The sequence below is a fragment of the Scyliorhinus torazame genome, chromosome 15, assembly GCF_047496885.1.
Source record: "Scyliorhinus torazame isolate Kashiwa2021f chromosome 15, sScyTor2.1, whole genome shotgun sequence".
NCBI lineage: Eukaryota > Metazoa > Chordata > Chondrichthyes > Carcharhiniformes > Scyliorhinidae > Scyliorhinus > Scyliorhinus torazame.
Genome location: NC_092721.1, coordinates 209,439,754 through 209,465,284, shown reverse-complemented (window position 1 = coordinate 209,465,284; position 25,531 = coordinate 209,439,754). Strand labels below are relative to the sequence as shown.

Sequence of the window (25,531 nt, the reverse complement as noted above, 5' to 3'; positions counted from 1 at the left end):
GAGTGTGCAATTCTCATTATCCCGACGTGCGGTGACTGGGCTTTGCTGTCTGGGATTTCTCTTGGTGCTGAGTCACAGGAAAGTCTACCTGCTGCAAGAACCCATTCCACAGACAAGACTTTGGAACAAATTTCAGGTGAGGAAGATCAAGAACATTCTGGATTTTTTAAATTGGCTCAACTGTAAAGGGAATCAGCGATCAGGAAAACTTCAAGAAGGAATAGATTTACAGCCTGGAGAGGTACAATTCAATGTCACTCTAGTGCCTAATTAAAGAACCCACACACACCAAACTAATCTATTGCACAAACCAATCAAATTGTTTATTCACCACAACAACCGAATCCACCCAGGACACAGATCCAATCGGCACTCACCCAACCGAAGACAAATGCACAATTTATAACTTGGTTCTGATGGAAGGTCATCTCAACCTCGATATAGGACGCAAGCGCAGAAGTAGTCCATTCGGCCCATCGAGTCTGCTCCGCCATTCAATGAGATCATGGCTGATCTGATATGATAATCCTCAACTCCACTCTCCCTCCTTATCCCCATAACCCTCCATTCCCTCACTGATTCAAACTCTGTCTCTCTCAGCCATGAATGCACTTAACGACCCCGCCTCTGCAGCTCTCTGCGGTAAACGGTTCCATAGATTTATGACCATTATTTAACAGAGAATGCATATCTGCTGGTTAGGCAACACGTGATGGGTCAGCAGTGTTTGCACTCTGAGGGAGCCACGGTGGCACAGTGGTTAGCACTGCTGCCTCACAGCTCCAGGGACGCGGGTTCGATTCCGGGCTCGGGTCACTGTCTGTGCGGAGTCTGCACATTCTCCCCGTGTGTGCGTGGGTTTCCTCCGGGTGCTCCGGTTTCCTCCCACAGTCTCAAGATGTGCAGGTTAGGTGGATTGGCCGTGATAAATTGGACCCGAGTGTCTAAAGGTTCGGTGGGGTTTCTGGGTTACGGGGATGGCGGGCGGGGGGGGGGGCGGTCTGGGCTTGGGTAGGCTGCTCTTTCCAAGGACCGATGCTGAGTTACTGGGCCAAATGGCCTCCTTCTGCACTGTAAATTCTATGATTCGATGCACAGGCTTCTCCATCTCCGATTGTATGAACAACATGTCCCAATAAAACGTCTCATTGTGTTTGTGAGAATCCAGAGAGTGCCACCTCCAGCCCTTTCCTTACTGCGGAAAAAAGATATAACGACGGCCGTCTGAGAGAGGGAATTGCCCCTCATCTGTGTCTTAAGTGGACCAGGCCTCACTCTGAGATTCCGCCCGTCCTAGGCTCTCCCACACAGGAAACATCCTCTCAGCATCTACCCTGTCAAGCCCCCTCATTCTGCTAAACTCCAATGAGAACAGACCCAACCTACTCACCCTCTCCTCATGAGAAAATCCCTCCGTGTCCAGGATCAACCGAGTGAGCCTAATGGCTTAAAAACCCAGACGCCAGATACACCCGGCGCCCGGGACACAGCCGGATACACCCGGTGCCCGGGACACAGCCGGATACACCCGGTGCCCGGGACACAGCCGGATACACCCGGTGCCCGGGACACAGCCGGATACACCCGGTGCCCGGGACACAGCCGGATACACCCGGTGCCCGGGACACAGCCGGATACACCCGGTGCCCGGGACACAGCCGGATACACCCGGTGCCCGGGACACAGCCGGATACACCCGGTGCCCGGGACACAGCCGGATACACCCGGTGCCCGGGACACAGCCGGATACACCCGGTGCCCGGGACACAGCCGGATACACCCGGTGCCCGGGACACAGCCGGATACACCCGGTGCCCGGGACACAGCCGGATACACCCGGTGCCCGGGACACAGCCGGATACACCCGGTGCCCGGGACACAGCCGGATACACCCGGTGCCCGGGACACAGCCGGATACACCCGGTGCCCGGGACACAGCCGGATACACCCGGTGCCCGGGACACAGCCGGATACACCCGGTGCCCGGGACACAACAGCCGCACCGGGGAGACCTTGTCATGGCATCATGTACCACTGGTCCACACAAATGTGGACCAGGCTTAATGCCACGGGGGCGCGAGGGGGGGGGGGGGCGGGTCTCTCAGGTCACGAGACCCCAGGGTAGTCTGGGACAGGGCAGGGTGTCACCCTGGCACTCCTCATGGCACCTGGGCACTACCAGCCTGGCAGTGCCACCCAGGCAGTGTCACTCACACTGCCAGGGTGCCAAGGGCACTGCCAGGTGTCAGGCCTGTGAGGGCCCCCAGCGGCCTCCCTAAGGTTTGGGGAATGAGGGGGGGGGCCTGAAACAGGTGGGGCGAGGGGAGATCGGGGCAGCTGGTTTAAATGGTGCCCTAACTGCATTTGCTCCTGCCGGGCTGTCAGCCAGTACTCCCCGAAGCCAAAAAACAGCAAAGTCGGATAGCGAACGTTTCTCGGTGCTGAACCCGCCCGACAGCAGGTCTGGTTTGAAGTCGGCTGAATCGTGGCAAAGGTATAATTTTAAGTGGGTTTCATTTAGTGTTGCTGAATAAGGAAGGGTCAACTTACAGTTAGATTCATGCTGGACAAGGTGTTTGCATTTGGAGGTTTTTGATTTCAGATAAAACTGCTTCTATTGTGCTGAGAGAGGGTTACGGCATGAAAAGTAAACCAGCAGTTATGTAGAAGTCACTGCTTAGCAACTGGGGGCACGTTTAGGGTAGGAAGGCTTTTTGAGTTTCATTTCTAGTTGGATACATTGAAGATAGGAAGCTGGAGAGTGAATATTTCTCAGCTCTGCCTAAAGAATTCTGGACAAGGCAAAGGGGCTAGAAAAAGGCTGACTTCTGAATGAACCAGATACAGTCCAGAGAACCAGGGAACTAGCGGAGAAAGAATGTCTTAGGAAGACTGAAGTTAAGGGAACAGAGACCGAGAAGTTGAACAAGGTAACGGGGGGAATTCATAGGAAAAGAAGATAAAGTGTTCTGAGGTAACGAGACAACTGCAGTAACCAAATTTAACGTGGGAAAACAGACTTCAGAGGTAAATCAAAAGTTTGGTGCCATCTTAATACAGTCTGGGAATCAATAATTAAAGCAATGGTGAAGAGTTTGTGTAATAGTCAAGACAAAAAGGTCCTGAAGGGAGAGGTGTAAAACCCGGAAGCAAATACGTGATGAAGCAGCTGGGGGAAAGTGATGTTTCTAAAAAGATTTGAAAGTGTGTCTTTTTGAAAGTGTAATTTGAAGCCAGAGTTCAGTGAGACAAGGTGGCTCACACCATCTGGGGGATTTTGAGGCGAATTCACTCGGGTTCTGATTGGAGTGTGTCTGACCACAGCCATCCTGTGTGGTTAAAGGAACTGTGAGTTACTTAGACCATTATAGGTAACCTTAAAATTTGTGTATATTTGTAAAGTCATTGAGAATAAAGGAGGTTTGTATTAGCAGACTTTTCATATTTAACAAATGTTTATTTCTTTTTTTTAAACTAATTAGCGGTCATGTGACTCTTGTCCTCCACATTCTCTTAGCAAAATGTAAAAGTTACGGCCTTTTGAGCCAGGGTCCATTCTGGGATCTTCCCATCCCGTTATAACATCAACTGGGATCGTACCACATAGCTCCAGGCTGCAGCCTGAACATAAACGTTTCTGTTGCCACGGCAGGCCGGTCTCCTGGCCTGAATTGTAACACATCCACCGGGAATAAGGGCTGTCCTTACCTGTGTCCAATGATTTTTAAAAACCATGAAGCAGGTCTCCGAGTCGGCTTGGACTGGGGACTGGGGGCATGAAGCCTGGATTGCCCGACTCGCAGCTCCTCGAGGGTTTAGCTTACTCAGCCAGCTCATCCTTTCCACACACGCTGGGGTTTGGGTGGGAGAGGTAGGGTGGGAAGGGTGTAGGAGGATGGGTGGGCAGGGGGTGGTGGGGGAGGATAAGGGGCGAGAGACAGCAATGAAAAGGGGGCAATGGCTCTTTCGGGGGCAGTGCCTGTTCACACTATCAAGTCAGTATTCTTCTAGCAGCCAGTATCATCCTGTCTGGAGGTGTTTCTCTTCCATGGTTACCTCAGTCAGAGCGCTTCACTGTAAAAAAAACAGAAACAAAACCTTCAATTCACCAGCAGTCAGACATTCTGGTGTCATCCAAATATCTCTGGGCTCACGGAACTGCCCTTCAATAGGTATATGTTCAAATCAATTGACATTAACCCATTGATCCCACGGCCAGACCTGATCAAGCCATTGATGCTTCAATTCACAGAATCACAGAATAATCCAGCACGGAAGTGGCCCTTTTGCCATTCAGTCTGCACCGACACATCCCACGCACCTCACCAGCCTGCCGAACCCCATTGGCCAGCACTGGGCCCACAGCCTCGAATGTTCCGACGTGCCAAGTGCCCACCCAGGTACGTTTTAAAGGATGTGAGGCAACCCGCCTCTCCCCCCCTCCCAGGCAGCGCGTTCCAGACCCGCCTCTCCCCCCCTCCCAGGCAGCGCGTTCCAGACCCGCCTCTCCCCCCCTCCCAGGCAGCGCGTTCCAGACCCGCCTCTCCCCCCCTCCCAGGCAGCGCGTTCCAGACCCGCCTCTCCCCCCCTCCCAGGCAGCGCGTTCCAGACCCGCCTCTCCCCCCCTCCCAGGCAGCGCGTTCCAGACCCGCCTCTCCCCCCCTCCCAGGAAGCGCGCTCCAGACCCGCCTCTCCCACCCCCCCCCCTCCCAGGCAGCGCGTTCCAGACCCGCCTCTACCCCCCTCCCAGGCAGCGCGTTCCAGACCCGCCTCTCCCCCCCTCTCAGGCAGCGCGTTCCAGACCCGCCTCTCCCCCCCTCCCAGGCAGCGCGTTCCAGACCCGCCTCTCCCCCCCTCCCAGGCAGCGCGTTCCAGACCCGCCTCTCCCCCCCTCCCAGGCAGCGCGTTCCAGACCCGCCTCTCCCCCCCTCCCAGGCAGCGCGTTCCAGACCCGCCTCTCCCCCCCTCCCAGGAAGCGCGCTCCAGACCCGCCTCTCCCACCCCCCCCCTCCCAGGCAGCGCGTTCCAGACCCGCCTCTCCCCCCCTCCCAGGCAGCGCGTTCCAGACCCGCCTCTCCCCCCCTCTCAGGCAGCGCGTTCCAGACCCGCCTCTCCCACCCTCCCAGGCAGCGCGTTCCAGACCCGCCTCTCCCCCCCTCCCAGGCAGCGCGCTCCAGACCTGCCTCTCCCCCCCTCCCAGGCAGCGCGTTCCAGACCCGCCTCTCCCCCCCTCCCAGGCAGCGCGTTCCAGACCCGCCTCTCCCACCCTCCCAGGCAGCGCGTTCCAGACCCGCCTCTCCCCCCTCCCAGGCAGCGCGTTCCAGACCCGCCTCTCCCCCCCTCCCAGGCAGCGCGTTCCAGACCCGCCTCTCCCCCCCCTCCTAGGCAGCGCGTTCCAGACCCGCCTCTCCCCCCCTCCCAGGCAGCGCGTTCCAGACCCGCCTCTCCCCCCCTCCCAGGCAGCGCGTTCCAGACCCGCCTCTCCCACCCTCCCAGGCAGCGCGTTCCAGACCCGCCTCTCCCCCCCTCCCAGACAGCGCGTTCCAGACCCGCCTCTCCCCCCCCTCCCAGACAGCGCGTTCCAGACCCGCCTCTCCCCCCCCTCCCAGGCAGCGTGTTCCAGACCCGCCTCTCCCCCTCCTAGGCAGCGCGTTCCAGACCCTCACCAGTCTCGGTGTAAAAACACTTTTCCTCAAATCCCCCCTACACCTCCCACCCCTCACCGTGAACTGGTGTGCCTTTCTGACCGACCCTTCAACGAAGACAAAAGCAGCTCCCTATCCCCCCTGTCCGTGCCCCTCAGAATCTTGTCCACCTCGATCAGGTCGCCCCTCGGTCTTCTCTGCTCCAGCGAAAACAACCCAAGCTAATCCTCTCTTTTCATAATTTAAAATGTTATATCCCAGGCATCATCCTGGTGAATCTCCTCTGCACCCCCTCCTGTGCAGTCACATCCTCCGGAACTGTGCACAGGACTCCAACTGTGATCTCAAAGTTCAATACAACTCTCAACGTGACCTCCCTGCTTTTGTGATCTATGCCTTGATTGATAAATTGGTTTCGGGCGGGTTTGACGGGGTATTTTTCAGCAGCTGCTCTGCCGAGATTGACGCCGCTATTCAAGGCACCGAGCCCTTTTTTGGGAGCCCGGGGAGCTTCTCCCCATTGAGGCCACACTAAGGAAGTTTTCCGGCACTGGGAAGCTCAGCTCGCCAGAAGGTCCGGCACCTCAAAGATCGGGACGCCATCTCTGAAAGGCTGCCTGATTGATAAAGGCGGAGGAGGCGGTGGTCTAGTGGTAGTGTCGCTGGACTAGTATCCAGAGACCAGGATAATGATCTGGGGACCTGGGTTCGAATCCTGCCAGGGCTGGTGATGGAATTTAAACTCAATAAAATATAAATAAAAATTCTGGAATTAAAAGTCTAATGGTGACCATGAAACTATCATTGATTGTTGTAAAAACCCATCTGGTTCACCCTTTAGGGAGGGAAATCTGCCGCCCTTACCCGGCCTGGCCTACATGTGACTCCAGACCCACAGCGGTGGGGTTCACTCTGACAGGGCCGAGCGCCACAAAAAGGAATGAAACCGGACGGACCGCCCGGCAACAACCCAGGCACCGGAAACAACAACGGCAAACCCAGCCCTGCCGACCCTGCAAAGTCCTCCGTGTGCCAAAGTTGGGAGAACTGTCTCACAGACTAGTTTTTTTTTACTAAACATTTTCTTGAGGTATTTTTGGTATTGTAACAACAACAAAATAAACAATGTACATGAAACTATAAACAGGGCAAAAGCCGTCTCCCTTCCTTATAGGTCCCACGTTTATTAACCCCCTACTCTAAGCTAAACTAACCCCCCCTTCTGCTGACAATTAATTTTCCGCGAAGAAGTCGACGAACGGTTGCCAACTCCGGGCGAACCCTAACATTGACCCTCTCAAGGTGAACTTGATTTTCTCCACTTTTAAACCCACCAAAACCTCCCTGTTACTCCCTGAGGTACCCTCAATAATGATGCTTAGAGATTAAACTGTAAAGAAGGCTTTATTAGGCTAATAACTATGCTACAGATTTGGACGAGAGCTGACTGCTATACAGACCATGAGGCAGGCCTTTATGTATGGCTCCCAGATGGGCGGAGCCAGAGGCGGAGTTCCCAGGGTTCCAAGCCTGGTCTTAAAGGGGATATCACCTTACACGATGATAAGGCAGTAACCGTTCATCACATTCACCCCCTGTTTAAAAAGGAGTCCGGCGGGGGTGAAGTGCCATCATAGCTCCATCCGTCTCGGCGGCCGGATTGTCCTCCTCGATCTCCTCAGTTCGGGCGGTGGTGCGGCGGGCACGGACGTCCCGGTTGAGGGCACATCCGGGAGCACAGCGGTCGGAGCTTCGGTCCGGGTCGGGGCAGAGGAACTAGGCAGGGCCGGGGGTAGTGGAGCCGGGGCAGAGGAACTAGGCAGGGCCGGGGGTAGTGGAGCCGGGGCAGAGGAACTAGGCAGGGCCGGGGGTAGCGGAGCCGGCGCCGGCGGGGTGTGTAAAGGGGTGTAAAGGGGCGCAAGGGGGGGCGCACGGTAGGAGCTCACCAACGGGTGGTAGGGCCGGAAGGGGGTGTGTTGTAGGGGGCGACGGGTCCTGCAGGGGAGCGGCGCGGGAAGGGGCGTCTGTGGTGGAGGATCCAGCGGGCGCCAGATCCCGGAGGGAAACCGTATCTTGCCTGCCGTCGGAGTACTCCACGTAGGCGTAACTGGGGTTGGCGTGGAGCAGTCGGGCCTTTTCAACTAGGGGGTCCGTTTTATGGCTCCTCGCGTGCCTCCGGAGAAAAACAGGTCCCGGAGCCGTCAGCCAAGGTGGAAGCGAGACCCCGGAGGTAGACTTCCTGGGGAAGCGAAACAATCGCTCATGAGGGGTCTCATTTGTGGCCGTGCAGAGGAGCGACCTAATGGAGTGTAGGGCATCGGGTAGGACCTCCTGCCAGCGGGTGGTTGGGAGATTTCTCGACCGCAGGGCCAGAAGGACAGCCTTCCACACGGTCGCGTTCTCCCGCTCCACCTGCCCGTTTCCCCGTGGGTTATAGCTGGTCGTTCTGCTCGAGGCGATGCCTTTGCTGAGCAGATACTGACGCAGTTCATCGCTCATGAACGATGTACCCCGGTCGCTGTGGATATAAGCAGGGAAACCGAACAGGGTGAAGATGCTGTGCAGTGCCTTAATCACGGTGGCTGAGGTCATGTCGGGGCAGGGAATGGCGAATGGGAAACGGGAGAACTCATCGATCACGGTGAGGAAATATGCATAACGGTTGGTGGACGGGAGGGGCCCCTTGAAGTCCACGCTCAGTCGCTCAAAGGGACCCGAGGCCTTCACGAGCCGAACCTTGTCTGGCCGATAGAAGTGCGGTTTGCACTCCGCACAGACCTGGCAGGCCCTGACCATGGCCTTGACCTCCTTGGTTGAGTAAGGTAGGTTGCGGGACTTGATGAAATGGACGAGCCGGGTAACCCCCGGGTGGCAGAGGTCATTGTGGATGGCTTGCAGGCGGTCCTCCTGCGCGTTGGCGCATGTGCCGCGGGACAGGGCATCTGGGGGCTCGTTGAGCTCCCCTGGACGATACTTGATATCGTACGAGTAGGTGGAGAGTTCGATCCTCCACCTCAAAATGTTATCGTTTTTTATTTTGCCCCGTTGCGTGTTATCGAACATATAGGCGACCGACCGTTGGTCGGTGACGAGGGTAAACCTCCTACCGGCGAGGTAGTGTCTCCAGCACCGCACAGCCTCCACAATGGCTTGTGCCTCCTTTTCGACTGCAGAGTGTCGAATCTCGGAGGCAGTGAGGGTTCGGGAGAAGAACGCTACTGGTCTGCCTGCTTGGTTGAGGGTAGCAGCCAGGGCGATGTCTGATGCATCGCTCTCTACCTGGAAAGGGATGGTTTCGTCCACCGCGTGCATGGCGGCCTTGATGATGTTGGCCTTGATGCGGTTGAAGGCCAATTGGGCCTCAGCCGAGAGGGGAAAAGTGGTGGTCTTTAGGAGTGGGCGGGCTTTGTCCGCATACTTGGGGACCCACTGGGCGTAATAGGAGAAAAGCCCCAAGCACCGTTTGAGGGCCTTGAGGCTGCGGGGGAGAGGGAGTTCCTTAAGGGGGCGCATGCGGTCGGGGTCGGGACCTAGGACCCCGTCTTCCACGACATAGCCGAGGATGGCCAGCCGGGTGGTGTGGAAAACGCATTTGCCCTCGTTATAGGTCAGGTTAAGGGCTCGGGCGGTCTGGAGGAACTTTTTGAGGTTAGAGTCATGGTCCTGCTGATCATGGCCGCAGATGGTGACATTGTCCAAGTACGGGTATGTAGCCCGCAAACCGTACTGGTCCACCATTTGGTCCATCGCCCTTTGAAAGACGGAGACCCCATTTGTGACACCAAAGGGGACCCTGAGGAAGTGGAAGAGCCGGCCGGCTGCTTCGAAGGCAGTATAGGGGCGGTCTTTTGGTCGGATGGGGAGCTGGTGGTAGGCAGATTTGAGGTCGACCGTGGAAAAGACTCGGTATTGGGCGATCCGATTTACCATTTCCGCGATGCGAGGAAGGGGGTACGCATCAAGCTGCGTGAATCGGTTTATGGTCTGGCTATAATCCACGACCATCCGTTTCTTCTCCCCGGACCGGACTACCACCACTTGCGCTCTCCAAGGGCTGTTGCTAGCCTCGATGACCCCCTCTCCCAGTAAACGCTGGACCTCTGACTCGATAAAAGCCATATCTTGGGCACTGTAGCGCCGGCTCCTGGTGGCGACGGGATTACAGTCAGGAGTGAGGTTAGCGAATAGCGAGGGGGGTGCGACTTTCAGTGTCGCAAGGCAGCACACCGTGAGGGGGGCAAGGGTCCGCCGAACTTCAGTGTCAGGCTTCGGTGGCTGCACTGGAAATCCAGTCCGAGCAGCAGGGGGGCACAGAGGTGAGGGAGGATATAAAATTTGAAACGGGTGTATTTGGCACCCTGGATCGAGAGATCCGCAATACAGTACCCCGTGATTTGTACCGAGTGGGACCCAGATGCGAGGGCTATGGTTTGGGATGTGGGATGGGTGCGTAGGGAGCAGCGCCTTACCGTTTCAGGGTGGATAAAGCTCTCCGTGCTCCCGGAGTCGAAGAGGCATGCAGTGTCGTGCCCGTTGACCTGGACCTGCATCATGGAGTCCTGCAGGTGTTTTGGCCGAGTTTGATCGAGGGTGATCGCACCCAGTAGCGGGTAGTCGGAGTTGTAAAATGGCCGCTGCCGTTGGTCGCACGTGTCGGGTCGAGAAGATGGCCGCGCCCATGATTCGCACGAGGCTGATGACGCGTCAGAAGAGGACGTGTCGGGTCGGTGCGCAGCAGCATTGCGAGGCCTGCGGGCCTGGGAGCCCGATTTTCGGGCCGGCTGTTCTTTGTTTTTCTGGCCCCTGGGTCTGGCCAGGCAGACCCTCGCAAAGTGCCCTTTCATCCCGCAGTCGCTGCAGATCGCGGAGCGGGCTGGGCAGCGTGGGCGTGGGTGCTGGCCCTGCCCACAGAAGTAGCAAGGTGTGCCCCCATGGTGAGCGGGTCGCCGCGTGGCGCAGGCCTGTAATACGGGCGAGTCTGAGGAAGTCCGGGGGGGGGCTGGCAGAGTCCGCGGGGTACGTACCCAAGTTACGTCGGGCCACCTCCAGCGAGGAGGCGAGCGTTAGCGTCTCCTGGAGGTCTTTTGCCCCGTTTTCGAGCAGTCGCTGCCGGATGTAGGTCGAGCGGATGCCGGACACGAAAGAATCTCTGATGTGCAGGTTCATATGGACTTCCCCTGTCACACCCTGCTGGTCACAGTCCCTGGCCAGCGCGGTGAGTTTCTCAACAAACTCATCGAGCGATTCCCCCGAGCGCTGCCGGCAGGTAGAGAGAAGATGCCGGGCGTGCACCTCATTGACGGGTTTGACAAACCGCTTGCGGAGCAACTCAATCGCTTCCTCATAACTCGTCGCCTTTTCGAGCGTGGCGGAGATTCTGTGACTCACCCGGGCGTGGAGTAGACGCAGCTTGCGTGGCCCCAGGATGGGAGTCTCTGCGGAGTCCAGGTAGGCCTCGAAGCACCGCAGCCAGTATTTAAAAATTTCCTTTGCCTCCGGCGTTCGTGCTTCCAGATTGAGCTTCTCTGGTTTTAGGCCTGCGTCCATCCTGAATCTAGTTTAGTCTAATAAATTGAGGTACCCTCAATAATGATGCTTAGAGATTAAACTGTAAAGAAGGCTTTATGAGGCTAATAACTATGCTACAGATTTGGACGAGAGCTGACTGCCATACAGACCATGAGGCAGGCCTTTATGTATGGCTCCCAGATGGGCGGAGCCAGAGGCGGAGTCCCCATGGTTCCAAGCCTGGTCTTAAAGGGGACATCACCTTACATGATGATAAGGCAGTAACCGTTCATCACACTCCCTTTGATAATTTGCTCAAGAACATCGCAGTCTCTCTCCCGAGTTCCACACTTCCCGTCTCATCCTCTTGCGTGAAGACAGAAATGAAAACACCCAGAAAATGTCCTCTGGCTCCGGAAACAGATTTGACCCTTCGGTCCCAATTCTTCTCTGGTATCCTCTTCCCATTGATAGATTTATACAATATCTTGCCCTACTTTTACCAGCTAGATATTTCTCAAGGATCCTCTACTGCTATTTTAAACACTGCTCCTTTGTACCCAGTGAATTTGAATAAAAATTGACATCCTCCACGTGCCCCGGGGACCCCCAGTAAATACTGACACACTCCCCGGGGGCTCCCTGTAAATACTGACATACTTCGCGGGGGCCCCTGTAAAAACTGACACACTCCCCGGGGGCTCCCTGTAAATACTGACACACTCCCCGGGGACCCCTGTAAATACTGACACACTCCCCGGGGACCCCTGTAAATACTGACACACTCCCCGGGGACTCCCTGTAAATACTGACACTCTCCCCGGGGACTCCCTGTAAATACTGACACTCTCCCCGGGGACCCCCAGTAAATACTGACTCACTCCCCGGGGGCTCCCTGTAAATACTGACACACTCCCCGGGGACCCCTGTAAATACTGACACACGCCCCGGGGGCTCCCTGTAAATACTGACACACTCCCCGGGGACCCCTGTAAATACTGACACACTCCCCGGGGACTCCCTGTAAATACTGACATACTTCGCGGGGACTCCCTGTAAATACTGACACACTCCCCGGGGGCACCTGTAAAAACTAACACACTCCCCGGGGACTCCCTGTAAATACTGACACTCTCCCCGGGGACCCCCTGTAAATACTGACACACTCCCCGGGGACCCCCTGTAAATACTGACACTCTCCCCGGGAACCCCTGTAAATACTGACACACTCCCCGGGGGCTCCCTGTAAATACTGACACACTCCCCGGGGGCTCCCTGTAAATACTGACATACTCCCCGGGGACCCCCTGTAAATACTGACACACTCCCCGGGGAAGCCCTGTAAATACTGACACACTCCGGGAACCCCCTGTAAATACTGACACACTCCCCGGGGAAGCCCTGTAAATACTGACACACTCCCCGGGGGCTCCCTGTAAATACTGACATACTCCCCGGGGACCCCCTGTAAATACTGACACACTCCCCGGGGGCTCCCTGTAAATACTGACATACTCCCCGGGGACCCCCTGTAAATACTGACACACTCCCCGGGGAAGCCCTGTAAATACTGACACACTCCCCGGGGAACCCCCGTAAATACTGACACACTCCCCGGGGACCCCCTGTAAATACTGACACACTCCCCGGGGACCCCCTGTAAATACTGACACACTGCCCGGGGACTCCCTGAAAATACTGACACACTCCCCGGGGACCCCCTGTAAATACTGACACACTCCCCGGGGAACCCCTGTAAATACTGACACACTCCCCGGGGGCCCCTGTAAAAACTAACACACTCCCCGGGGACTCCCTGTTAAGACTGACACACTCCCCGGGAACCACCTGTAAATACTGACACACTCCCCGGGGACTCCCTGTAAAGACTGACACACTCCCCGGGAACCACCTGTAAATACTGACACAATCCCCGGGGACTCCCTGTAAATACTGACACACTCCCCGGGGACTCCCTGAAAATACTGACACACTTCGCGGGGACTCCCTGTAAATACTGACACACTCCCCGGGGACTCCCTGTAAATACTGACACACTCCCAGGGGACCCCCTGTAAATACTGACACACTCCCCGGGAACCCCCTGTAAACACTGACACACTCCCCGAGGACTCCCTGTAAATACTGACACACTCCCCGGGGTGTCCCTGTAAATATTGACACACTCCCCGGGGACCCCCTGTAAATACTGACACACTCCCCGGGGAACCCCTGTAAATACTGACACACTCCCCGGGGACCCCCCTGTAAATACTGACACACTCCCCGGGGACCCCCTGTAAATACTGACACTCTCCCCGGGGAACACCTGTAAATACTGACACACTCCCTGGGATCCCCTGTAAATACTGACACACTCCCCGGGACCCCCTGTAAATACTGACACACTCCCCGGGACCCCCTATAAATACTGACACACTCCCCGGGGACCCCCTATAAATACTGACACACTCCCCGGGGCCCCCTGTAAATACTGACACACTCCCCGGGGCCCCCTGTAAATACTGACACACTCCCCGGGACCCCCTGTAAATACTGACACACTCCCCGGGACCCCCTGTAAATACTGACACACTCCCCGGGACCCCCTGTAAATACTGACACACTCCCCGGGACTCCCTGTAAATACTGACACACTCCCGAGGGACCCCCTGTAAATACTGACACACTCCCCGGGGACCCCCTGTAAATACTGACACACTCCCCGGGGACCCCCTGTAAACACTGACACACTCCCCGGGACCCCCTGTAAATACTGACACACTCCTGAGGGACCCCCTGTAATTACTGACACACTCCCCGGGGACCCCCTGTAAACACTGACACACTCCCCGGGAACCCTCTGTAAATACTGACACACGCCCCGGGGTCCCCCTGTAAATACTGACACACTCCCCGGGACCCCCTGTAAATACTGACACACTCCCCGGGGACCCCCCTGTAAAAACTGACACACTCTCCGGGGATCCCCTCTAAATACTGACACACTCCCCCGGGACCCCCTGTAAATACTGACACACTCCCCGGGAACCCTCTGTAAATACTGACACACACGCCCCGGGGTCCCTCTGTAAATACTGACACACTCTCCGGGGATCCCCTGTTAATACTGACACACTCCCCGGGGACCCCCTGTAAATACTGACACACTCCCCGGGGACTCCCCTGCAAATACTGACACACACGCCCCGGGGATCCCCTGTAAACACTGACACACTTGCCCGGTCCCCCTGTAAACACTGAAACAACTGATGTGTACCTAGGGATGCCCAAGTATACACACATACTGACAGAGAGAGACACACTGTGACACACACGCACACACACACTGGGACACACACGCACACAATGAACAAAGAAATGTACAGCACAGGAACAGGCCCTTCGGCCCTCCAAGCCCGTGCCGACCATGCTGCCCGACCAAAGTACAATCTTCTACACTTCCTGGGTCCGTATCCCTCTATTCCCATCCTATTCATGTATTTGTCAAGAAGCCCCTTAAATGTCACTATCGTCCCTGCTTCCCCCACCTCCTCCGGTAGCGAGTTCCAGGCACCCACTACCCTCTGCGTAAGAAACTTGCCTCGTACATCTCCTCTAAACCTTGCCCCTCTCACCTTAAACCTATGCCCCCTAGTAATTGACCCATTTACCCCGGGGAAAAGCCTCTGACTATCCACTCTGTCTATGCCCCTCATAATTTTGTAGACCTCTATCAGGTCGCCCCTCAACTCCGTCGTTCCAGTGAGAACAAACCGAGTTTATTCAACCGCTCCTCATAGCTAACGCCCTCCGTACCAGGCAACATTCTGGTAAATCTCCTCTTTACCCTCTCTAAAGCCTCCACATCCTTCTGGTAGTGTGGCGACCAGAATTGAACACTATACTCCAAGTGTGGCCTAACGAAGGTTCTATACAGCTGCAACATGACTTGCCAATTCTTATACTCAATGCCCCGGTCAATGAAGACAAGCATGCCATATGCCTTCTTGACTACCTTCTCCACCTGTGTTGTCCCTTTCAGTGACCTGTGGACCTGTACACCTAGATCTCTCTGACTTTCAATACTCTTGAGGGTTCTACAATTCACTGTATATTCCCTACCTGCATTAGACCTTCCAAAATGCATCACCTCACATTTGTCCGGATTAAACTCCATCTGCCATCTCTCCGCCCAAGTCTCCAAACGATCTAAATCCTGCTGTATCCTCTGACAGTCCTCATCGCTATCCGCAATTCCACCAACCTTTGTGTCATCTGCAAACTTACTAATCAGACCAGTTACATTTTCCTCCAAATCATTTATATATACTACAAAGAGCAAAGGTCCCAGCACTGATCCCTGTGGAACACCACTAGTCACAGCCCTCCAATTAGAAAAGCATCCTTCCATTGCTACTCTCTGCCTTCTATGACCTAGCCAGTTCTGTATCCACCTTGCCAGCTCACCCCTGATCCCGTGTGACTTCACCTTTTGTACCAGTCTTCCATGAGGGACCTTGTCAAAGGCCTTACTGAAGTCCATTTAGACAACATCCAGTGCCCGACCTGCATCAATCATCTTTGTGACCTACTCGAAAAACTCTATCAAGTTAGTGAGACACGACCTCCCCTTCACAAAACCATGCTGCCTCTCACTAATACGTCCATTTGCTTCCAAATGGGAGTAGATCCTGTCTCGAAGAATTCTCTCCAGTAATTTCCCTACCACTGACGTAAGGCTCACCGGCCTGTAGTTCCCTGGATTATCCTTGCTACCCTTCTTAAACCCTTCACACACACTGGGATACACACACACTGGGATACACACACACACACAGGGATACATACACACACACACAGAACATAAAACATTACAGCGCAGTACAGGCCCTTCGGCCCTCGATGTTGCACCGACCTGTGAAACCACTCTAAAGCCCATCTACACTATTCCCTTATTGTCCATATGTCTATCCAATGACCATTTGAATGCCCTTCGTGTTGGCGAGTCCACTACTGTTGCAGGCAGGGCATTCCACGCCCTTACTACTCTCTGAGTAAAGAACCTACCTCTGACATCTGTCCTATATCTATCTCCCCTCAATTTAAAGCTATGTCCCCTCGTGCTAGACATCACCATCCGGGGAAAAAGGCTCTCACTGTCCACCCTATCCAATCCTCTGATCATCTTGTATGCCTCAATTAAGTCACCTCTTCACCTTCTTCTCTCTAACGAAAACAGCCTTAAGTCCCTCAGCCTTTCCTCATAAGATCTTCCCTCCATACCAGGCAACATTCTGGTAAATCTCCTCTGCACCCTTTCCAATGCTTCCACATCCTTCCTATAATGCGGTGACCAGAATTGCACGCAATACTCCAAATGCGGCTGCACCAGAGTTTTGTACAGCTGCAACATGACCTCATGGCTCCGAAACTCAATCCCTCTACCAATAAAAGCTAACACACCGTACGCCTTCTTAACAACCCTCTCAACCTGGGTGGCAACTTTCAGGGATCTATGTACATGGACACCGAGATCTCTCTGCTCATCCACACTGCCAAGAATCTTACCATTAGCCCAGTATTCTCTCTTCCTGTTATTCCTTCCAAAATGAATCACCTCACACTTTTCTGCATTAAACTCCATTTGCCACCTCTCAGCCCAGCGCTGCAGCTTATCTATGTCCCTCTGTAACATCCTTCCACACTGTCCACAACTCCACCGACTTTAGTGTCATCTGCAAATTTACTCACCCATCCTTCTACGCCCTCCTCCAGGTCATTTATAAAAATGACAAACAGCAGTGGCCCCAAAACAGATCCTTGTGGTACACCACTGGACTCCAGTCTGAACATTTCCCATCAACCACCACCCTTTGTCTTCTTCCAGCTAGCCAATTTCTGATCCAAATTGCTAAATCCCCCTGAATCCCATGCCTCCGTATTTTCTGCAGTAGTCTACCGTGTGGAACCTTATCAAACGCTTTACTGAAATCCATATACACCACATCAACTGCTTTACCCTTGTCCACCTGTTTGGTCACCTTCTCAAAGAACTCAATAAGGTTTGTGAGGCACGACCTACCCTTCACAAAACCGTGTTGACTATCTCTAATCAAATTATTCCTTTCCAGATGATTCTGCATCCTATCTCTTATAAACCTTTCCAAGATTTTGCCCACAACAGAAGTAAGGCTCACTGGTCTATAGTTACCGGGGTTGTCTCTACTCCCCTTCTTGGACAAGGGGACAACATTTGCTATCCTCCAGTCTTCTGGCACTATTCCTGTGGACAAAGATGACTTAAAGATCAAAGCCAAAGGCTCAGCAATCTCCTCCCTAGCTTCCCAGAGAATCCTAGGATCAATCCCATCCGGCCCAGGGGACTTATCTATTTTCACACTTTCCAGAATTGCTAACACCTCCACCTTATGAACCTCAAGCCCTTCTAGTCTAGTAGCCTGAATCTCAGTATTCTCCTCGACAACATTGTCTTTTTCCTGTGTGAATACTGACGAAAAATATTCATTTAGCACCTCTCCTATCTCCTCGGACTCCAAGCACAACTTCCCACTACAGGGATACACACACACACACACACACACAGGGATACACACACACACACAGGGATACACACACACACACTCGGATACACACACATACAGGGATACACACGCACACAGGGATACACGCACACACACACAGGGATACACACACACACACACACAGGGATACACACACACACACACACACACAGGGATACACACACACACAGGGATGCACACACACACAGGGATACACACACACACACACACAGGGATACACACACACACACACAGGGATACACACACACAGGGATACACACACACAGGGATACACACACAGGGATACACACACAGGGATACACACACAGACACACAGGGATACACACACACAGGGATACACACACACACGGATACACACATGGATACACACACGGATACACACACACACACACAGGGATACACACGGATACACACACACACACAGGGATATACACACACACAGGGATACACACACACACTGGGATACACACACAAAGGGATACACACACACACAGGGATACACACACACACACAGAGATACACACAAACACACAGGGATACATACACAAGCACACACAGAGATACACACACACAGGGATACACACACACACACACAGGGATACACACACACAGGGACACACACGGACACACACACACACAGGGATACACACAGACAGGGACACACACACACATACACACACACAGGGACACACACACACGGACACACACACACACACACACGGACACACACACACACAGGGATACACACACACACACACACAGGGACACACACACACACACAGATACACACACACACACACAGAGATACACACACACACAGAGATACACACAAACACACAGGGATACATACACAAACACACACAGAGATACACACACACAGGGACACACACACACACACACACACAGGGATACACACACACACACACACACAGGGATACACACAGACAGGGACACACACACACACACAGGGACACACACACACACACACAGGGATACACACACACACACACAGGGATACACACACACTCACACCACCCCCGGAAATGTGTGCTGCTAACGCTGCGATGAGTCTAGGCCCCAGGCAGTGCTGAGGTGCTGTTTGAGTGCAGCCCAGATGCCTGTGTCGGCAGTGTAATGTCACCCTGACAGGAAGCAGGCCGGCTCCCCGGCCCAGTGCACCCTGTGCTGCTGCCAGGTGCCGGGCACAGAGACAGAACAATTGGCCGGCAGCAGCAGGAAGGCACGGGAGCCGAGGAGCAGCAGGGAGCAGCCCGAGAGGCAGGCACGGGGAATGCCGAGGCAGGGGGCTGCAGTGGTCAGCACTGGACCACACACTGGCTCTCCCCCGCCTGCACACACTCTCCCCCCACACTCACATATCCTCCCGAGATTACAGCACCAATTATCCCACCTTCGCCTTCTCCTCATCGCCGCTGGCAACCAATGACCCTGAGAGTGCAGGCAGTCCGCACACTGAACTCAGTCAGCCCAGAGGCTCTCTCTCTCTCTCTCCAATGCAGAGCTGAACTTCGATTCAATACATTAATCCTCACCGTGCCAGAGCAACCCCTCAACATTGAAGAGAGGTCTTTGTAAACGCCCTCTGCGGCTCCTACCTGAGACACTGATTGAATTTGCTGCCATTCTGGGTGTGTCTTGTTACACACGGTGATTCCCCTGCCCAATCTCCCACATCACTCACGCACTGAGGGCCAGCAGAATAAATCACACGTTTCTGCTCACGGATTCCTGCAAAGAGGCAATCGGGGGGGCAGATCTTTCAAGCTTATTTTCTGCGAAGGCAGGAATAGGCCAGTCACACCAACCGAGCCGGTGTTTACAGCCCACTGCTTACCTTCTTCCCCTCTCCCCCCAGCTTCCCATTCCCTCTCTCAGACAGCCAGCTCCACCTTACCCTCACTCTCTGCACAAAGAATATTTTCTCCTCAACTTTGGATGAGTTTTTTTTTCCCCCATCCATAGAATCTACGGTGCAGACGGAAGCCATTCGGCCCATCGAGTCTGCACTAACCCTCCTAAAGGGCGCTGTACCCAGACCAATGTGCAGCACGGCGGCACAGTGGTTAGCACTGTTGCTTCACAGCTCCAGGGTCCCAGGTTCGATTCCCGGCTGGGTCACTGTCTGTGCGGAGTCTGCACATCCTCCCCGTGTCTGCGTGGGTTTCCTCCGGGTGCTCCGGTTTCCTCCCACAGTCCGGGCACGGGCACGGCCGCAAAGTTGCCCCACGCCACAGGCGGCGTCTGTGGAGGGAGGTGGCAGAGGCCGTCACCGTTGCGGCCCTGACACCACGGACAGGCACCCAGTGCCACAAGAAGGTGAACAACCTCGTCAGAGCAGGCAGGGTGAGCCTCCCCCCCTCCCCCCCCCGCCCGATATCCATATCCCCCATATCCCCCCCTCCCCCATATCCCCCCCTCCGCCATATCCCCCATATCCCCCCCTCCCCCATATCCCTCCTCGGAGACCGCGGGAGACGGAGAGACCTGGAGCAACAGGGAAACGACGCCTCGTCACGTGCGGGTGTGACGGCGCAGGCGTGTGCCACCCAGCGACGAGAGGGGCAGCCACAGGCCCCCGTCACAGCCGAGCCAGGACACCCCTACCCGGGACATCCCCACCCGGGACACCCCTACCCGGGACAGCACTACCCAGGAAGACGAAATACCGGACAGTGACACAGAGTGGATGGGTGGAGACGAACCCCCACCCCAAAGTGCCATGGACTCAGAGTGGGACGAAGAGGACGACACAACGCCACTGCTGTCACCAACACCCTCCACCATCGCAGAAACACTCACCTCGGTTGGGCACTTTAGTGATGAGACGTCTGGTACACTCACTGGTGCGCACAACACAGCTGTCCCGGTACAGCAGGTGGAGGTAGGAGCAGCAGAGGGGCCGGGCGGTCGGAGGGCAGCCCAGCCCAAGCGAACATCTGCCGCCCAGATGGATCCCGGGTTCCTGGAGTTACCACACCCACCCATAGATCCGATGCAACCACCGACCCGGAGACGAGCGAAGAGGGTGACGGGCGGCTTGCGGCGGCTGCAGTCGCAGGTGGAGGAGTCCACCCGCGTCCAGGAGCTGGAAGTGGTGCCGGTCATGCGTGCCACCCAGGCCGACACCGCACGGGTGGCGTCCGCGGTGGAGGCAATGGGTGCGACGGTGTCAGACATGGGGAACGGTTTGTGAGGCCTGGGGCCTTCCGTGCAGGCGGCGTCTGTGGCCCAGGAAACGGCTGCCCTCTCACAGGAGGCCATGAGCCAGTGCCAGATGGCAGAGGCGCTCAACGCCATGGCCCAGTCTCAGCAGACCATGGCCCAGTCTCAGCAGGCCATGGCCCAGTCTCTGCAGGCCATGGCCCAGTCTCTGCAGGCCATGGCCCAGTCTCTGCAGGCCATAGCCCAGTCTCTGCAGGCCATAGCCCAGTCTCAGCAGGCCATAGCCCAGTCTCTGCAGGCCATCGCTGAGGGCATCGGCGCCAGTGGCCATGTGCGAGCCGGCGTCGCACTGTCACAGACGGGGTTTGACAATCCCCTGGGCTCCATGGCTGCAAACCTGCAGACCCCTGTCGATACCAGCACGGGCCTCCAGGACTGGCAGCGCCAGATGGCGGGGGGGCGTCGGATGGCCAGTCCGTTCGCATCCCCCACCCATGTAGAGGCCTGGGGGCCATCGGGCACCCCGAGGGAGGAGGAGGTGGTGTGGTCCGTCCCGGGTCCCCCTGTAGGGGAGGTCCGGGAACACCGCGACACCTCGGACTCCCCCCCCCTTCCGTCCCAGGTGCATCGGGTGGGCAACGGGCAGGACAGGCTGGCAGATCGCCATCCCAGTCGCCCGGGCCGCAGCCTGGCCCGTTTAGGCCAGGACGCCCCAGGAAACGGCCGGCAAAGGGATCCCGTGTCAGAGGGCAGGAATCACAGGAGTCCACCTCCAGTTCTGCTGTACCGTCTGGGGAACCACGTAGACGTAGTCAAAGGGCCCGTAAGGCCAAACAATTAGACACTGAGTAAGTTGGCACGGGTGCAGGGCACAGATGAGTTTTAGGGGTTAGGGCACGTGCATGAACTCCTTTGGTTATTAAAGTCAATGTTACACCTACAGAAGCTGCCTTTGTGCTCTGTCCAAAGCGTGTGGGGGTGTCATGTACGTTGAGCGCAAGTGTGTGTGTGACGGGTGGTCTTACCTCAGCCCCAGGTGAGTCTGCCCCGTTCCCCCTGGGCCGCCATCAACATCCCCCCGGGCAGAGGACGGGACCGTGCGCTGCAGTGTCACAGCCGCATGCAGGGATGGTCCGGGTGGATGGTGGTACTGTGGCCATGGGTCAGACATAGTCCAACGATGTGGAGCCAGGAGCTCATCGCAGGGCGGGTTGTCATCATCCTCCATGGCCTGCAATAGACACGCGTCCACCCGCAACTGTGTGAGCCCAGCCCGTTGTGCCGCAGGTGGATCGGCAATAGGGGGGGTGGTGTGCATGCGGGTGGGGTGGGTGGGGTTGGGGAGGGGGGTGAGGGTGCTGGGTGGGGGGTGTGGGTGGTCGGCTGTTGCCATGGTGTGCGGTCTGTGGCCATACTACCCGATTCCCACGCCCATCTAGTCAGTGAAGCGGGCGGCTATCAGCCTGTCCCGTGCCCGCTGGGCCAGCCGGTAACGGTGGACAGCCACCCGCCTGTGTCTAGCCCGTCTGCCCCGACCATTGCCCCCATCCCCCTCATATGGGGAGGACTGCGCCTCTTCCTGCTGCTCCTCCACTCCGCCCTCCTCTGCCTGCGGTACATCGCCCCTCTGCTGGGCTATGTTGTGCAGGACGCAGCACACCACAATGATGCGGCCGACCCTATCTGACCGATACTGGAGGGCGCCCCCAGAGAGGTCCAGGCACCTGAAACGCATCTTCAGCACGCCAAAGCACCTCTCTATCACTCCCCTTGTCGCTACATGGGCATCATTGTAGCGGTTCTCCGCCTCATTGCGTGGCCTCCGTATAGGCGTCATCAGCCACGATCGCAATGGGTAGCCCCTGTCGCCCAGCAACCAGCCCCTCAGCCGGGGATGGCTTCCCTCGTACATGCCGGGGGTGGATGACCGCGACAATACGTATGAGTCGTGTACACTGCCCGGGTAACGGGCGCAGACGTGCAGGATCATCATGCGGTGGTCGCAGACCACCTGTATGTTCATCGAATAGGTCCCCTTCCTATTGGTGAACACGGCCATGTTATCTGCAGCTGGCCGCACGGCGACGTGCATCCCATCGATCGCGCCCTGGACCATGGGGAACCCGGCCACGGCAGAGAAGCCCACGGCCCGGGCATCTTGGCTGGCCCGGTCCACAGGGAAGCGGATGTAGCGGTGCGCCATGGCATATAGGGCGTCTGTCACTGCCCGGATGCACCGATGTCTGCGATATGCCGGACAGGTCCCCACTCGGTGCCTGGAATGACCCCATTGCATAAAAGTTCAGGGCCACCGTAACCTTGACGGACACGGGGAGAGGGTGTCCCCCACCAGTGCCACGCGGTGACAGGTGTGCCAGCAGGTGGCAGATGTGTGCCACGGTTTCCCGCCTCATCCGGAGTCTCCCCCTGCATTCCCGGTCCGTGAGGTCCTGGTATGACTGCCGGGGCCGGTTCACACGGGGCGCCCTCGGGTGCCTCCGTTGCCGTGGGGCCGCGACGTCCTCCTCGTCCTGTCGGTCAGGTTTCCCTCCAGCCTGGGCGGCTGCCGCCTGCCCCTCTGCGGCAGCCTGCGCCGCCTCTCTGGCACGCTCCTCCTCCTCCTCCTCATCCAGGGCAACATGGACATTAGTGGCTGCCGCCACGGCGGCCAACATCGCTGGCTGATCGGAAAACATGACGGCCTGGTTGGGGGGGGGGGGGGGGGGGGAAACGACAACATCATTGCCCATACCCCCTCCTCCCCCCAGCCAGATGGCATGGACCGCATGGGTCCAACTGTTGGAGGCTGGCACCTGGCCAGGTGACCAACTCACTTTCCCTCGCACCCCCCCCTTCCCGGCACGGACCCCATCCTCCTCCCCGGCACGGACCCCATCCTCCTCCCCGGCACGGACATCCCCATCCTCCTCCCAGGCACGGACCCCCCCATCCTCCTCCCCGGCACGGACCCCCCCATCCTCCTCCCCGGCACGGACCCCCCCATCCTCCTCCCCGGCACGGACGTCCCCCCCATCCCCCTCCCCGGCACGGACCCCATCCTCCTCCCCGGCACGGACATCCCCCCCCATCCCCCTCCCCGGCACGGACCCCCCCATCCTCCTCCCCGGAGTAGATTAAACCACCTACCTTACCGGCGGGACAAGGTGCCGTGGGCAGGCTCCGGGGTCCTGGGGGGTGGCGCGGGGCGATCTGACCCCGGGGGGTGTCCCCACGGTGGCCTGGCCCGCGGTCGGGGCCCACCGATCCGCGGGTGGGCCTGTGCCGTGGGGGCACTCTTTCCCTTCCGCCTTTGCCACGGTCTCCACCATGGCGGAGGCGGAAGAGACTCCCTCTACCGCGCATGCGTGAGAATGCCGTCAGCGGCCGCTAACGCTCCTGCACATGCGCCGCCCGGAGATGTCATTTCCGCGCCAGCTGGCGGGGCACCAAAGGCCTTTTCCGCCAGCTGGCGGGGCGGAAATTCGTCCGGCGCCGGCCTAGCCCCTTAAGGTTGGGGCTCGGCCCCTCAAGATGCGCAGCGTTCCGCACCTTTGGGGCGGTGCGATGCCCGACTGATTTGCGCCGTTTTGGGTGCCAGTCGGCGGACATTGCGTCGATACCGGAGAATTTCGCCCATGATTCGTGCGGCGAGGGGTCGGACAATCCCGTCCACTGACGTGCTTGTTGGGTGAATTGGACATTCTGAATTCTCCCTCTGTGTACCCGAACAGGCGCCGGAGTGTGGCGACTAGGGGATTTTCACAGTAACTTCATTGTAGTGTTAATGTCAGCCTACTTGTGACAATAATAAAGATTATTATTATTACACGGGTCATCATAGAATCCCGACTGTGCAGAAGGACCCAGCGGGTCAGCACCGACCATTTGACCCTTAAAGATTAATGAGTGACATAGGAAGAGTCCAATCTGTCTGATTCCGCCCGTCTCCCTGGGGAATCTGTGTCCGCATCAGTTACATCTGCAGATTGAAAGGAAATGACAGGGTTGGTGGCCTTTTTTGCAGAGTGATCGGAGAATGACTGAGGGAAAGAGCAGGAACGGTCGGCTCCGAGTAAAGGGCGAGTTGTTCAGGAACTGCAACAATCACACAACAGAAACTCTGTCACTGAGCGGATCCTTTCGATTCGGGGGCTTTGAGCAGGGACGGTGTAGCAGGGCAGGGAGTTGGGGTAGAATCATAAAATCAATACAACGCAGGAGGAGGCCATTCAGCCCTGTGAGTGTTCACCGACCCTCGAAAAGAACAGTCTACCTAGGCTCACTCCAGCCCCGTCACCCAGTAACTCCACCTAACCTTTCTCATCACTAAGGGCAATTTATCACGGCCAATCCACCTAACCTGCACATCTTTGGACTGTGGGAGGAAACCGGAGCACCCGGAGGAAACCCACGCAGACACGGGGAGGATGTGCAGACTCCGCACAGACAGTGACCAAAGCCAGAATCGAACCTGGGACCCTGGCGCTGTGAAGCAGCAGTGCTAACCACTGTGCCATCCAATGGTGTGGGTACAATGGTACAGTTGGGGTTCAGTGGAACCCTGGTCATATTGGAGTGACAATCGGACAG

At 56.6% G+C, this 25,531-nt stretch overlaps 1 protein-coding gene across 7 annotated transcripts in view; it reads right to left on the bottom strand.

The window, feature by feature from the left end:
• Positions 1 to 25,531, bottom strand: part of fhip1b (FHF complex subunit HOOK interacting protein 1B) — a 276,462-nt gene that overhangs the window by 196,654 nt on the left and 54,277 nt on the right. For 3 of the 7 annotated variants that reach the window (XM_072477543.1, XM_072477544.1, XM_072477541.1), the window contains exon 2: positions 3,709 to 4,074. In XM_072477543.1, coding sequence (XP_072333644.1) covers positions 3,709 to 3,837 — 129 coding nt within the window. In that variant the 5' untranslated portion in view covers positions 3,838 to 4,074. Of the gene's footprint in view, positions 1 to 3,708; positions 4,075 to 19,169; positions 19,348 to 19,374; positions 19,480 to 25,531 lie in introns of those variants that run through there. The other 4 variants (XR_011935254.1, XM_072477539.1, XM_072477542.1 and 1 more) reach the window with 3 other exon arrangements.